Below are 13,707 nucleotides of genomic sequence, written 5' to 3' on the forward strand. Positions count from 1 at the left end.
GATTTTGTGTGAACTTGCACTTCCCAATTATTGCCATTTCTTTGGCCTTCCTCAGTTTAACAGTGGCTGGCTTCAATGGCTTGGGTGCCAGAAGCCAGAGCTCTAGGGTAAAGTGGCATATCAAGCTGGGAATCAGGATGCCTGAGTTCCTACATACCCTGGCTTCATTTTCTGGGATTAGTTGTAAATCCTCTGTACCTCCCACCAGCACTTACAAGCTTCTCTGCCCACCGACTGAGGATGTTGGGAGAATAATTAAGTACAAGAGACTCTACCCTTAGAAGCATCTCATGGGAATTGGAGGAGTGCTATCCAGGTATGTGCACTGCAGCTCATACTTTCTTACTATCTCTGTTGCAGGTCTGATCTCCAGGTCCTCTCCCAAGAAGCCTCGTGGACGTAACATCTTCAAGGCATTTTTCTGTTGCTTCCGTACCCAACATGTTAGCCAATCAGGCTGCAGCAATGAGCTTGCTTCATACAAGGATGAAACCAACACCATTGCCAAGGTAGCAGGGATGCCCTGAGAAATAGGGATGGAAATATAGTGGAAGGACCACTGTTTATTTGCATGAGAATATAAAAACCCTGGCCTAAAAGTCCCTAAAGGCCTAAAGAGTTCCTTATAGAATTGTCCATCTCGTTTCTAATCCGCTATCCTCATATAACTGCTAGGTGCCAGCCACTGTTGCCTTAAACCCCATGGTTCCCTAACCCACTTATGTCCCTGGTTGGCTATCCTAGGAGAATTTAGGGAACAATGGTCTCTCCTCCTTTGTAGTCTTCTCCATTGGCTCAGCTGCAAAGCTTAAAACAGTTCTTCAAGCCCACACCAAGATTCTCTTCTCAAAAAATCAATCCTCTGAATCTGCTTCCTTTGAGAATTAATCGCACTGATCTCACTCCCTCTTCTCCTGTCTATACTCTATACCTCTGTATGGTAGACTTTGCAGCCATTTACTCTCTTTTTTTCCTCAGTAGATTATACAATCCTCAAAGAAAGAGAGTATGCCTTCCTTCCATTTTTATGTCCCCTTGACCAGATCTAGCCAGTTTGGGATTGCAACTTTTAAATTTCTTTGTAGCTTTAGGGTTTTTTCAGACTCGGTTGTGATTGTATTTAAGAATTTGAACTTGCGTTTTCAGATTTTGGAGATTCAACTTCCCAAGACAACCTCCATAAAACAGCATTTATAAATCAAATTTAAGAAAAATAATTTCCCCTTAAAAAGACTTAGGGTAGTTTCTAGGGATGTCATTTAGGTAGGCCATACTGTACCAATCTCAGTCACAATAAAGTTTTTTTTGGGGGGTGGGGGTCCCACAACAAAAGTTTTAATAAGCTGATGGAATCTGAGTACAGACCAAAACATAAACTATATTTCATGTTCTTTCTTCATTTTTTTGTTTTATTTTGAGTTTTTTCTTCAAGTTCTCTTCCACAAAATGACTAACATGAGAAAATTATTTTCTATTATTCCATCTGTAAAATCTGTGATTGCTTGCTGTCTTAGGAAGGAAGGAAGAGAATTTGGCTCAACATTTTTAAAAAAGGCAAAAGTTAAAAATTGTTTCTTATGTGTAATGAGAAGAAAGGAAGAAAGAAATAAAGGGGGTGGAAATCCATTAAAAAATGACTTAAAGACGGTCGCCAGAGTATTGAACTATTATCAATCCTCAGTTAAGAATAATCTCAAATCAAAATTGACTTTTATGAAGTTTATTTACATGAGAAGAGAGAGACTAAGTAAGGAAATAAGAATCTGTCCCACTAATTAATCCAGGTAGATCTTAACCCTCAGCCAGGGGTTAAAGGGCCTGAGGCCCAGAGGTCAATGGAGCAAACTTCATTCACAGAGTCTATAAAAAGAAGTTTCTTAATAGAAGTTCAGGAAGATTCAGTCTTTAAACTCACCACGTAGAACATCCCTGAGAAGTATGTGATACATATGCTTCCATGGAAGGCCCTGATTTCAGGGGCAAAGCAAGAGACCAAACTTGAAGTATTATATGTGGGGTGAGCCTGAGTCTGCCTCTTGCATACTTTAGGTCTTGAGCTGGTCACTTTAGCTAGTATCTTAGGATCTTTACTAAGTTCCCTAGTGTCTTTTTTTTTTTTTTAAACCCTTACCTTCCGTCTTAGAATCAATACTTTGTATTGGTTCAAAGGCAGAAGAACGGTAAGGGCTAGGCAATGGGGGTTAAGTGACTTCCCCAGGGTCTCACAGCTAGGAAGTATCTGAGACTACATTTAAACCCAGGACCTCCCATCTCTAGGCCTGACCTTTAATCCACTGAGCCACCCAGCTGCCCCCCTCCTAAGTATCCTAAGTATCTTTCAGGACAAATAGAGGGAGCTGAGAATCCACAGGCTAGACCTGTAAATATGGGAGCAAGAACTCAATTTCATTTAGACCCTGATGCCCCCTTTCCTTTTTGTAGCCACCCATGTGTCCCAACGTCTTTTTTGGGTAACTAATGTGGCCTCAGCCCTAGAGAGCCACCTTACACTGCTCTGAGGTGGTTGCAGTATGAAGGGGTAGTATTTTTCAGGTCTGATGTCTGAAACAAGACTCAGAGAACACTAGAGGGGGAAAACAGGGAGTTCTTTCACTGACACTTTTTCATTTCTCTTTCTAGTCGGATCTGCTCCAGTGTCTTCAGTACCAGTTTTACCAGGTATTTAATTATTATTATTCCAGCAGGGCTGTTCTGAGCTTGGCCCTGAGACAAATCAGTGCCCAGGCCAACTTCCTGGGCTTTGGTGAGCTTTATAGAGATGCTAGAAAATCCTGGGATTTGGGATGGTCAGTTTACTGTCTCTGTTGGACAGTGACTCCACCCTAGTGTGGGGAGTGGTAATGAAGAGTGCTTCCTTCTCAAAACCTCTAGCTATAAGAATCTAGAGAGCAGGGAGGGCAGCAAGGTGGCTCAGTGGGTAGAGAGCCAGGTTTAGAGACAGGAGGTCATGAGTTCAAACCTGACATCAGATATTTCCTCTCTGTGACCTCCTGGACAAGTCCCTTAACCCCAGTTATTTTAGCCCTTACCTCTCTTCTGCCTTGGAACTAATACTTAATATCTCTTCTAAAACAGAAGGTGAGGGGTTTTCTGACAACTGTTCTAGGGATCAAAGTATTTCTGGTTGATTCTTCCTCTGACTAGTCCTCTGCCCCAAAGGGAAATTTTCAGGTTTCTCCCTGATTGGCCATGTCTTCAAGAATTTCAGGAAAGTAGGGAATCTGCCCTGCCTAAAGTTTTTACACATGATGGCGCTCAGGGAATGAAGACACTTTTTACTTTTTGTCCACTCCACTCCTTGCCTTGTAAGGGTTCCTTTTTCTAGGAGTCTGTTTTCTAGCTCAGCTAAACATTCATATCCATAGGCAGATTGCTGCAGTGCTTCTAGCATTCCCAATTTTCCTGGGGAGAACCTAGTTATCTCAGTTGGAAAACTGATATCAGCTTGCCTTTGTTTATAGATTCCAGGAACATGCCTGCTCCCAGAGGTGACGCAGCAAGATCAAGGAAGGATCTGTGTGGTCATCGACCTGGATGAGACCCTCGTACATAGTTCCTTTAAGGTAATCTGGCTTCTTGAGCCCTCTTGCTATTCCTGGGTTCATCTTGAGAGCTTAACATGACTACCAAGATGCCAGATAGACCCTAATGTTGTGATCACCCAAATGCAGCTCTAAATAAGTTGATTATGCCCCTCTTCAGTTCTGCTCAGGTACGTATTGGTATTATCTGAGTCCTGCAAGAGTAGCAGGAAGAGAGAGAAAGACAACACAGGTTGAAATGTAGTCTAGGGGCAGCTGGGTAGCTCAGTGGATTGAGAGCCAGGCCTAGAGACGGGAGGTCCTAGTTTCAAATCTGGCCTCAGACACTTCCCAGCTGTGTGATCCTGGGCAAGTCATTTGGCCCCCATTGCCTACCCTTACCACTCTTCTGCCTTAGAGCCAATACATAGTATTGTCTCTAAGACAGAAGATGAGGGTTTAAAAAAAAAAGAAAAGAAAAAGAAAAAAAATGTAGTCTAGCCAGGGTGAGGGTAGTGAATGATATACCTAATTAAAACATCCTCTGCTTAGTTCAGGGAAGAAAAGAGAGAAAGACTCTCTCTTAGATTCCCACATGTTCAAACAACATTCCACTTAACACCCACAAAGAGAAAGCAATGGTGAAACCAATGGGACTTGGGTGTGGTGCGGGCCCCAAGCCTGCAAGACGCTACAGTGCTTTTCAGCTTTCATCTTATCAAACAATGGTGGTAACTTCTAGCATGAAGAACATCTCTGAGGGTGGGAACATGGAGGAGGGCTCCTCCTTAGTATTTTTACCACTAGTCTAAGATGAAGCCAACGCTCACTGAGAACGGGCTCCAGGTGCAGCTAGGTGGCTCAGTGGATTGAGAGCCATGCCTGGAGACAGGGGGACCTGGGTTCCAATTCTCTCTTCTTAGTTCTGTGACCCTGAGCAAGTCACTTAACACCCAAGAGCCCTTGCTGCTCTTCTGCTGTGGAACCCATACTTAGTATTGATTCTGGACAGAAGAGGAGGGGGAGAGGGGGAGAGATCTCCATTTTCTGCTATATTGACTCCTTCCTTAACTTTTCCTTCCAGCCAATCAACAATGCTGACTTTATAGTGCCTGTGGAGATTGAGGGGATAACTCACCAGGTAAGCAAGACCCTGAATGTTGATGGGCTTGAGCCTGGGGCCAGAAGTGACTGTAGATCAGGATATAAGTAACAAATCATAGTGGGAGAAAACCAAAATGATTGGCTGCTTGGCTGAGGCGGCAACCCATCCAAAAGCCAGACAGGGTCAGGACAGACCTTGGGGTGGACACTGATGTCTCTGTGCCCTGTTGAGAGTGTAAAGAAAACCATCCACAGAGATGGTGATGAGGTGGGAGGCCCTTGTGGCGGTCACTGTTATTGGCATGACAAGGCTTTTGTTACCCTTGCTGGGATTGGTGCTGCACAAGTGTTGTTTCCTTTGGTCAGCCAGGCATGTTTGATGGGGCCTAAAAAGGTGTCGGTCTGGCCCTTGGAGCCCTTGAGCTAGGGACACAGAAAACACTGTACAAAGGAGGCCGCAGCCCGGGGCATCTGTGAGCTCATGAAAAGCCAAGCAGAGAGGAGGTGATTAAGGGGAAGATTGCTGGACTGGAGCCTCCAGTGGAGCTGAGGGTGGAAAGAGGGGTGTGATGACAGGACAGCATCTGTGGAATGGCCGAGCTACTTCTCTAGGACAAGCGGAGGGGCCTGGGGTGCTGATGGGCATTTCAGGGGTCTTGTTCTGGCTCCTCTTGTATGCCAGATGAGTTACGGGAGAGCATAGACCAGCTAGGACTTTGTGAGCTCTCCCAAATGATTGTAATATCTGGACAACAAAATTAAAGCATTTTATGAAAGCAAGACATGCTCAGAAGCCACAAATAAAAGTTTTTGGGTGGGGACCCCAAGCACAGAAGGACACAATTGTAGCAGCTATGGCGAGGGAAGGAGCCAGCACAGTGGGCACTTGAGACTTTTGCCCCTCAAGACAGGAATGCTTTTGGAGGAGGTGGTGTTTTAAGGTGACTTGACTCTCCTGCCAGAGCTGAAGAGAACAACAGCATCAGCTGAGGCTGCAGCCAGGTTCAAGTAATCCAGGATAGGCTGTGTCCAGCTGCAGGCCTATCCTTGATTGCTTGTTTCTGGAGGTAGCCCTCTGCACCCCGCCAGAAGCACACACTTCGGGCCTGCCTCCGGCCATGGAAATGGTCTTGGCTGCCGAGCCCACGGATGGAGCCCGGGAAGAGGCAAGGTGAGTGGTGCTAGTCGGCCCAGCTAGTGAGGCGGAAGGTTTCCAGTCAGCTGCCCAGGACAGGCGAGGTCCAAGCACTCTGTTGTTCCAAAGAGGCGCAGGCTGGGAAGGAGTCAGGCGATCTGGTGTGCACTCGTACCGAAAACCATCAAACCTTTCGCACTTTCTCCTTTCTCACAGTTGCCTCTGGTTTTCTCCAGGTTTATGTGCTGAAGAGGCCGTATGTGGATGAGTTCCTGAGGCGAATGGGGGAGCTGTTTGAATGCGTCCTCTTCACGGCCAGCCTGGCCAAGGTAGCCTGGGAAGCGCGGAGGGCAGAGGGTCACCCTGCCTGATAACGCGGGGCTCCCGGGGAAGGAAGGGCTGAGCCAAACCCATTTCCTCTTCTATTCAGTATGCTGACCCCGTGACTGATCTCTTGGATCAGTGTGGCGTGTTCCGGGCCCGTCTCTTCCGAGAGTCCTGCGTGTTCCACCAGGGCTGCTATGTCAAGGACCTCAGCCGATTAGGGAGAGACCTGAGGAAAACCCTGATATTAGACAACTCTCCTGCCTCGTACATCTTCCACCCAGAGAACGCAGTGAGTGCCCATGGGTGTGGGCCCCTTCCAGCCCCTAGCCTATGTCCGGTCTGTTGTGCAGGACGAACTGAGTAGGGGAAAGGCCGTCGGCAGAGAATTCTCACATGACCATCCACCCAGTGCCAAGAGGCCACCCGGAAGGGTTTGTCTCCTGGGGCTCTCGGGGTAACAGGAATGTTACTGCAGCCCCCCTATAGCAACTTCAGGACTCACCTACGTGGAAGACAAGGAAGGGGCAAGTCCTGAAATCACTCCACCTAAAACCCAAGAGTCCCGGCCGCCAGCGGCTCCCTCATTTTGCCGTCTCTTCCACAGGTGCCTGTGCAATCCTGGTTTGACGACATGGCAGACACAGAGTTGCTGAATTTGATACCCATCTTTGAGGAGCTCAGTGAAGCAGAAGATGTGTATACCAGCCTGGGGCAGCTGAGGGCACCATAGCCTTCTCCATCTCGGCGGGTCTAGAACTGCAGGGGACTGTGACACACTGTGCCTTCGCTCTCAGCCAGGAAGAGATAGCAGAAACAGGGAGAAACAATTGTAAAGTGAGTTAGGGCAGGTTAGACAACCATACGGGCAAACAGCAGACCAGTGACACCTAATACCCCCTGCTCCATGAACTGGGCGTTAGAGGAACACCCTGTGTGAGCGTGTATGTGTGTGTACGTTTGACACTGACACCATGAGAATTCAGGTGGGGGAAGAGCCCAAAGGTCCAGGGGCTCCCCCCACCCACCCACCCCCGAGCCAGAGCTCGTCTCCTAGAGAGTCAGTCCAAGAGCCATTGACCTCTCATGGGAACAAAGACCATTCAGTGCTCTGTTGCCAAACCTCGAGTCTTCCCTAGGTATGTAGAGCCAAGAAGTGGGGATATGCTGCTCTCAGCCTAATGTATAGGCAAACTGGTACCAGATTCAAATGCACACTATTCAGACACTTCACTTGAGACCCACAGCAACCTTGGAAAACAGGTTGTTTTTAAACATCCCAGGAATCTATACTTTGGCCTCACAAACATGGCCGTGAGGGTCAGGACCGGGAGCCATCCCTGCCCTTCTCTCACTGGCCTGGGACTCCGGTGCCCTCCTTTCCTCCACTTCTTCACCTCCCAATTACATTTCTGAAACCATGGGCAAGAGATCTTCTCTGCCCTCAAAGGAGGACAGAGAATTCGTTTCATTTGATGGGACTCTGTTTACCCTTGAAGGGGCTCGGTTCATTCCTGAAAGAATCTTGGCCTCTGGGCTGAAAGCTGGGGGACAAGAGAGTCAGAGGCTCATTCCCAGTGCTCAGAAGGAATTTGGAAAGCCAGAATTTCTATCCCCCTGAGGCATGGATCAGATTCTAGGTCTCTAGAGAAACCTAGAGAACCAGTCTTTGCAGGGATCCTTCTTCAAAGGAACCAGAAGAGCAGCCTTAATGCTGTTGACACTCTTCCAGTTCCTTGAGCATAATTCTTTCCCATCTCATCCTCCAGGCAGTTTAATCCGAGGAAGGATGGGATGGTGAGGCCTTTGCATGGGCAGCCTCGAGGACACCTGTGTCCCTTAGGTGGGAAACAAACAGCAAGAACCAACAGCTGGTTCTCCTGATTATGGTGTGCTAGCTTCCTGCAGATGCCTTAGGGACACAGAAAAGAGTGGAGAAAGAAGACCCAAGGCCTGCTCAGGTGTGGAGTTTCAGAATCCGCATGCACTCCCTTGTCTGCAGCATGGCCCCGGGCTCTCTTCTAAAAAGCCTTTATTCGTATTAAGCCACATGTACAAAACAGAAGGTCTTCCAAGTTTGGAGAGCTCTGACGTGTTGGGAAGCGCTGGTGATGTTTCATGAGGAGACCCCCCCCCCCCAAGTAAGCAGCACTGGCTTGTAGGCATAGCTTCTGCCGGAACCTCAAGGGAGATTCCCTAAGAGGTAATCAGCAGTCAGTCTCCCCACCTTTCCCTGAAGAAGTTCCACACTTGTTCAGGTACACTTGAAACTCAGCATTCTTCTCCACCATTCTCTTTGACTCAAATGCTTGCTTTCTGAGGGTGGAGGAAATGGGGGAAACAGCCAATTGAGTGAATTGGCTCAGGGGGGGGACAGAGCTCCTTTTTTGTGTTCTGGTGTGCATTCTGATTATAGTTCCTCCTTACCTATTCTCGGTGCCAATTCTGATTCCTCCCATTGTTGTCAGCTTTCCATCTTTTCTCCTTGGTTTTATACCAAGATGGTGCCATGGAACACATGTCCAGGGACCCAGAAGCTATGGAGACATAGAACTGAAATTTCCCAGAATCTGCTTTCTTTCTCTAGCTACTTCTCTAGCAGCATTTCCTAAGACTGCTTCTTGGGATAGAAATGGAGGATGAGTCTGGGTGCTGACAGAAACCTCTAAACCAACAACCAAAAAACCCTAAAATCAAGCCTAATCACTAGCCCCCCTCTTAATGCCAAGTTCCATGGCCAGCTATAACAAGAGAGTTTTGGGGAGGGGGGAAGATTTGGAACTTAATCCTCCCCATCTCCAGGCCATTAACTACTGCTTCTCAAGGGTGAGTGAGCAGTGGTGAAAACATTCCTGACATCTGGTCCAAGCCCAACTGCCTTTGCCATTAGGGGCTTTGAGACACTGTCCTCCTGAAACACATGAGCAATAATGAAAGCCGTTCCTCAGCTTCCATTCTGGGCCCCCTGCTGCTCCCAGTAAAGAAGGGGGGAGCCGACATTGCTCTATTGCCTCCGCTGAGATACCCTCCATGCGTCCCCTCGCCCGCTGGCACGTGCGCTCGCTGTCTCCTACGAAGCCCCGTGTCCTCGTCACTCGGCTGTACATACGTGCTCTGGCCCCTCTATCCGGTCTTCGTGGTCTTCCAGCTAAAGCATGTTCCCGTAGAGAACTGTCACTCCTTCACCTATGCCAGCCTGGACCGGCCCAAAGTACTTAGAAACGGTTGTTTGGACAGTGGTGTGTCAGAGGGTCCCCAGTGGAGTTCCTACAAAAGCAATGGCGAATTTAGTCTTGGAATGAGCCAGGACTTGGAGGGTGGGGGGATTCCCTTTCCCCCTCCCCTACTTTAAAGAGGTCACGAGTCCTTAAGACAGTGGAGGTCTTCTCAACAAAGGGTGACCAGAGTTCTTTACCTCACCTGGTTCTGAGCCAGGCTCAGCCAGGGCACCCCATGGAAGCTGGGTCTCTGCTACCAAGCCAATGCCTCATTAGAGACCAGCCCACACGTGTACCAACCATTCCAGGAATACTCCCTTCTGCCAATTTTAGTTCTTTAAGTCGCCTCTTCAGTGACACAGTCCTAGTGGTCTCTGATTGGGCTTCCATTTAGAAAGAGCCTGATGTTCACATCCCTCTCATAGGGGGAAGCTTTAAACAAAGGGCCAGTTTGGGAGAGGGTCAGGATTAAGGGTCTCAACTCTGCATATTGTAGAGAGGGGGCTCTTCAAAGGCCTGTGGATCCCAGACTGGGGAGGCAGAGAGAGCAGTGTCTTGGACCTGAAAGATTTTTGGAAATTGGACCATGAACTTGAGTGTTTAATTGCTGAACAGGGAAAGAAATATCCTTGGGTAAATTTGCCTTAAGAGTGTCTGGGACTTTTTAGCTCCCTCCTGCCTCCCAAAGATGTTGACTATTTTGTAAACTTGTAAATTTACCTTTACTGTTTTATATAAGAACCCAGAAACTTTGGATGTGCTAATCATGGAAAGTCTAAAAAAGTTGCCAGCCCCCTGGCCCAGCCCCAAAGCCTTCTCTTCTGGGATCCCCTTGTGCCATAGTAAAGAAATCTCCACACCCAAGCATCTCCCTTCGTATTGACCAGTAAGGTTTTGGAAACTAGGAGACAAATCTCGCCTCTAGGGTGTCCAGGGAGAATAAGGGGAACCCAGGGTGTTTGGTGTGCTGGTTACTGCAGAGCCCGGGGCTATCCTGGGGCTCATTCATGACTCACCTGGTCACCTCTGCAGAATGGGGCTTTTACAAAGCTGTGGGCCTCACTCAGACCCGGATCCTGTGGGCTGGGGGCTGCTCCCTGGCCAGCCGCCTTCTCTGGGCCTTTTTCCTTAAAGAGGGCACAGCTTTCCCTTCCAGCCTTGAAGGCAGCTTGCTTTTAAGTGTGAGTTACTCTTGTGCTGCCTTTCCACTCAAGGGTCTGAAATGCTGGTTTAGGGGAAGAGGGGGACAGCACCCCACATCACCTGTGCTATAGGATTCTGACTACCCTGGTTACAGATTAATGGTTTCTTGGAGAAATTTGTTTTATTCCAAAACTTGAAATGTTTGACGCCATTAAGTGTCTGTTTATATTTTTGGAATATTTGTATTACTTGCAATTCAATAATAAAAAGGTTTTTTTTTTAAAAACCCAACCAGGACTCGAGCCAGCATGTGTACGTTGCCCCCCAAAATGTGCTTCTACAGACGTGTGGCGTTTAGGTTTGCAGCAATAGCAGAACTGTGGCCAACTTGGGACCCTGCATGGGCTTCCCTCTAGGTTATGTGGCTCCCCCGCAGCGATCCCCATTTTGTTCTTGACTCTGAGAGGCTGGCACGCCATACCCCCGTGTCAGATGCCTTTCAAGCAAGCACTTCACTTCTCTGAAAACTGCTGAGCCACTGCGCTAAGCTGGTGGGCACCCCGAGGGGGAGAGGCTCCTTCCCGGTAACGCCATCTTCTTGGGAGCTTTCTTTTCCCCCTGCTTCGGCCTCCTCCCCTGACACGAGTCCTCACTGGTTCCCAGGCCTGTTGTTTGCCCGGCCCTCCGGGAACCATCGGCTTAATGTATCCCATCTCGAATATGGCTAATTTCATATCTGGCCCTCCTCTCCGCCCCACTTCCTGCATTATTGATGGCTGTGCACTTTAGAAAAATCAATTAGAAATGGGTGTGGGAAGACTTAGAAGAGGAGAGCCTTTCCAGCTCCTGGCTGCTGCCGCTGCTTTGAATAGGCCACAGAAAGCCCTCTCCGGAAGGCCAAGCCAGGGCCAGCTTGGCTGTGATTGGCCAGGCCAGGGAAAATGCCCTTCAGGTGCAAACATAAGCAAATATGACCCATTGTGGGCGCCCATCCTGAGCAAAGAGCAGGGATCGGCTCCTCTCCCTGGGCCCTTCCGAGCACCCCTGCCTCCCGCACGCTAGGACGTTGAGGACCTGCTCTGGGCCAGGCCAGGTAAGGCTGCTGAGTGGAACCACCCTGTGCAGCTCCCAGAAGCCTTTACTTTTCTTGCCTTTGGTTTTGAAAAGGCTGTCAAAAGGAGTGAAGACGCTCTCGAGGGAGGTGCAGGCAAGCTTGGCTGGGGTGGGCGGTCGCCGGGATCCCTGGGCTGGAGGGAGGCAGGCTGGGTCCCGTCGGGCAAGCCTGGGGGCTGCTTTATCACCACAGCTACTCCCAAGGGCTCCAAGCAAAGTGGGACCCCATGAGGAGGAAACATGGCTGTACTCAGCAGCTGGAGTTGGGGAAGGGTTAGAGGGGGCAGAAGTCATGGGCTTAAAGAATTCTCTATTTTCAACAAAAGTGTTTTCCACGGCTCTAGCCTTTCCCTGCCAATGGGTGGAGGGGAGGGCGAAGGAGATGCCTGGCTAAAAGGAATAAGAAACCAGGCTTGAAAATCCCCGAAAAGCCTCGCTTCAGTCTGATTCTCTGGGGGTTCTGGTTCTGGGGAGTGCAGCTTTTACAGGGGGTGCGTTCGTGTCTCCTCACAGGCAGGACAGACCACGACTCCCCTCCCCAGGCCAAAGCTTTCTCAAGCTCCTTCCCCAGGTTACTCCCCAGGGCGGTGCCCCTAGCAGACCCTGGGACTGGCCCTTGCCTGTGCCATGAAAGAGAACAGGGTCTTCCCGGCCTGTTGGGCTTCCCCTCCTCCTGCCTCCCCACTCCGGGTTGGGAGAGCACTAAAGGGGGGCTCGAGGCCCGGGAACATGCTACGCCGGGGCAGGGCGAGGCGTCCCACGGACTCCTTTGCTCCTGGCTGTTTTTCGTGCCCACCATCTTGTGGCCCAAAGCAGAAGCAGGGAGTGGGGCTCGGGGTGCGAAGGCCTCCCCAAGAAGGATGCCTTTTCTACAGCGTGGCTTCCCAGAGGGCAAACCCTAGGACAGTCCTTGGAGGCTGCCTTTCCTTCCTGGAATCTCCTGGCCAGCGCCGTCACCCTTTCCTTCCCGGTTCAGGTGGGAAGAAAGCCTCAGCCCCAACTAGACTGTGCACCTGCGGGTCAAAGCCACAGCTTTGAGCTGAACCTATGAGGTCCCTCATAAAATAGGAGGCCCTGGCCTCTAGGCAAGGACGTGGGCCCACTACCTCCTGCCCCCTCCCAGGAGAAGGCTGAATTTGCACCCCGGCCGGCCGGGAGACTAGACCCCACCCAGGCTCACCTGCTCCCTGCACCTGGGCCTTTTGTGCTGGGCCGACCCTGCTGTTCTGGGCTCCCTTTCTTGCACACACGGCTTGGGGGATTCTTCCTAGGACTCCGCCCTGGTAGCTTCCGTTTTGTTTTTTAAATGCCCTGGGAAGAGGAGGCAGAGAGGCCTCTGTAAAGACCGGCCTTTACAGGCACTTTCCTCTTTGAGCCTGGGACCACACGCTGACCCACAGGCCCTCTGGCCTCCCTAGGCAGGGGCAGGTTTCCCGACTTCCCCTCCTGCAGCCCTTTGTAAACTTCCAGGCCTCCCATCCACAAACCAGAGTGAAAGCGCCTGAGGCCACAGTGGAACTCCGGACCTCCCAAGCCCCTGCCCTATCTGCTCTGCCACCCCCTGACTTTAGCAGGAGAGGCTGTGGAGAGAGGAGGAGAGAACTTGGTGTCTTGTTCATGACTGAAATCCTCTTTTTTTGGTGCCTCCTCTGAATTCAGACAAGACTTAAGGGATAAGAGGTAAGAAAAAGGACAGAAGGGCAGCTCAAAATTCCTGAGTTCAGCCTAGCGTCTGCTCCTCTGTAAAATGGGGGTGATAATGACTTCTTACAGTTCTGCTCCACAGGGTTGCCCGCCCTAAGGAGGAGACAAGGCCCTCCTAAGTCCAACCTGGAAGGGCTGGCCCGCCTCACTGTGTCTTTCCCTCAGTTACATTTCAGTCCTGCCTCAAGAAGACGAAGGCCATGGCTCTGAGCAGCGCCTTCAGGGCAGTGGGCAATGACCCAGGAGTCTTCATTTGGAGAATAGAGGTAAGGGCCCACCCAGCCCTCACTGCCCCAGCTAGCAGGGGCCCCCCAGCCCTCACTGCCCCAGCTAGCAGGGCTCCCCCCCCCAGCCCTCACTGTCCCAGCTAGCAGGGCTCCCCCCCCCCAGCCCTCACTGCCCCAGCTAGCAGGGCTCCCCCCCC

General features: G+C 50.1%; 2 protein-coding genes across 2 annotated transcripts in view; both read left to right on the forward strand.

Moving 5' to 3' along the window:
* The first annotated feature begins 290 nt into the window (after positions 1–290).
* CTDSP2 (CTD small phosphatase 2) lies at positions 291–10,757 on the forward strand. Its single transcript, XM_044679216.1, has 7 exons — positions 291–509; positions 2,641–2,679; positions 3,483–3,584; positions 4,627–4,683; positions 6,018–6,110; positions 6,212–6,397; positions 6,713–10,757. Exons 1-7 carry the CDS (start codon positions 291–293, stop codon positions 6,836–6,838), a joined length of 822 nt encoding a protein of 273 aa, XP_044535151.1. The 3' UTR covers positions 6,839–10,757.
* A 2,696-nt stretch (positions 10,758–13,453) lies between these two features.
* The window catches only part of AVIL (advillin), a 24,834-nt gene continuing 24,580 nt past the window's right edge, over positions 13,454–13,707 (forward strand). The window contains exon 1 of the mRNA XM_044677435.1: positions 13,454–13,549. Within this exon, the coding sequence (XP_044533370.1) occupies positions 13,484–13,549 (66 nt within the window). The 5' untranslated portion in view covers positions 13,454–13,483. The remainder of the gene's footprint in view (positions 13,550–13,707) is intronic.

The sequence above is a fragment of the Gracilinanus agilis genome, chromosome 5 (genome assembly GCF_016433145.1).
Source record: "Gracilinanus agilis isolate LMUSP501 chromosome 5, AgileGrace, whole genome shotgun sequence".
NCBI lineage: Eukaryota > Metazoa > Chordata > Mammalia > Didelphimorphia > Didelphidae > Gracilinanus > Gracilinanus agilis.

Excerpts from the sequence above, each read along its gene's own strand:
- CTDSP2 (XM_044679216.1), top strand. The coding sequence starts at position 291 with ATGGGAATTGGAGGAGTGCTATCCAGGTATGTGCACTGCAGCTCATAC. Across the intron at positions 4,684-6,017 it reads TTGAGGGGATAACTCACCAG|GTTTATGTGCTGAAGAGGCC; the intron begins GTAAGCAAGACC and ends GGTTTTCTCCAG. Across the intron at positions 6,111-6,211 it reads TCACGGCCAGCCTGGCCAAG|TATGCTGACCCCGTGACTGA; the intron begins GTAGCCTGGGAA and ends TCTTCTATTCAG.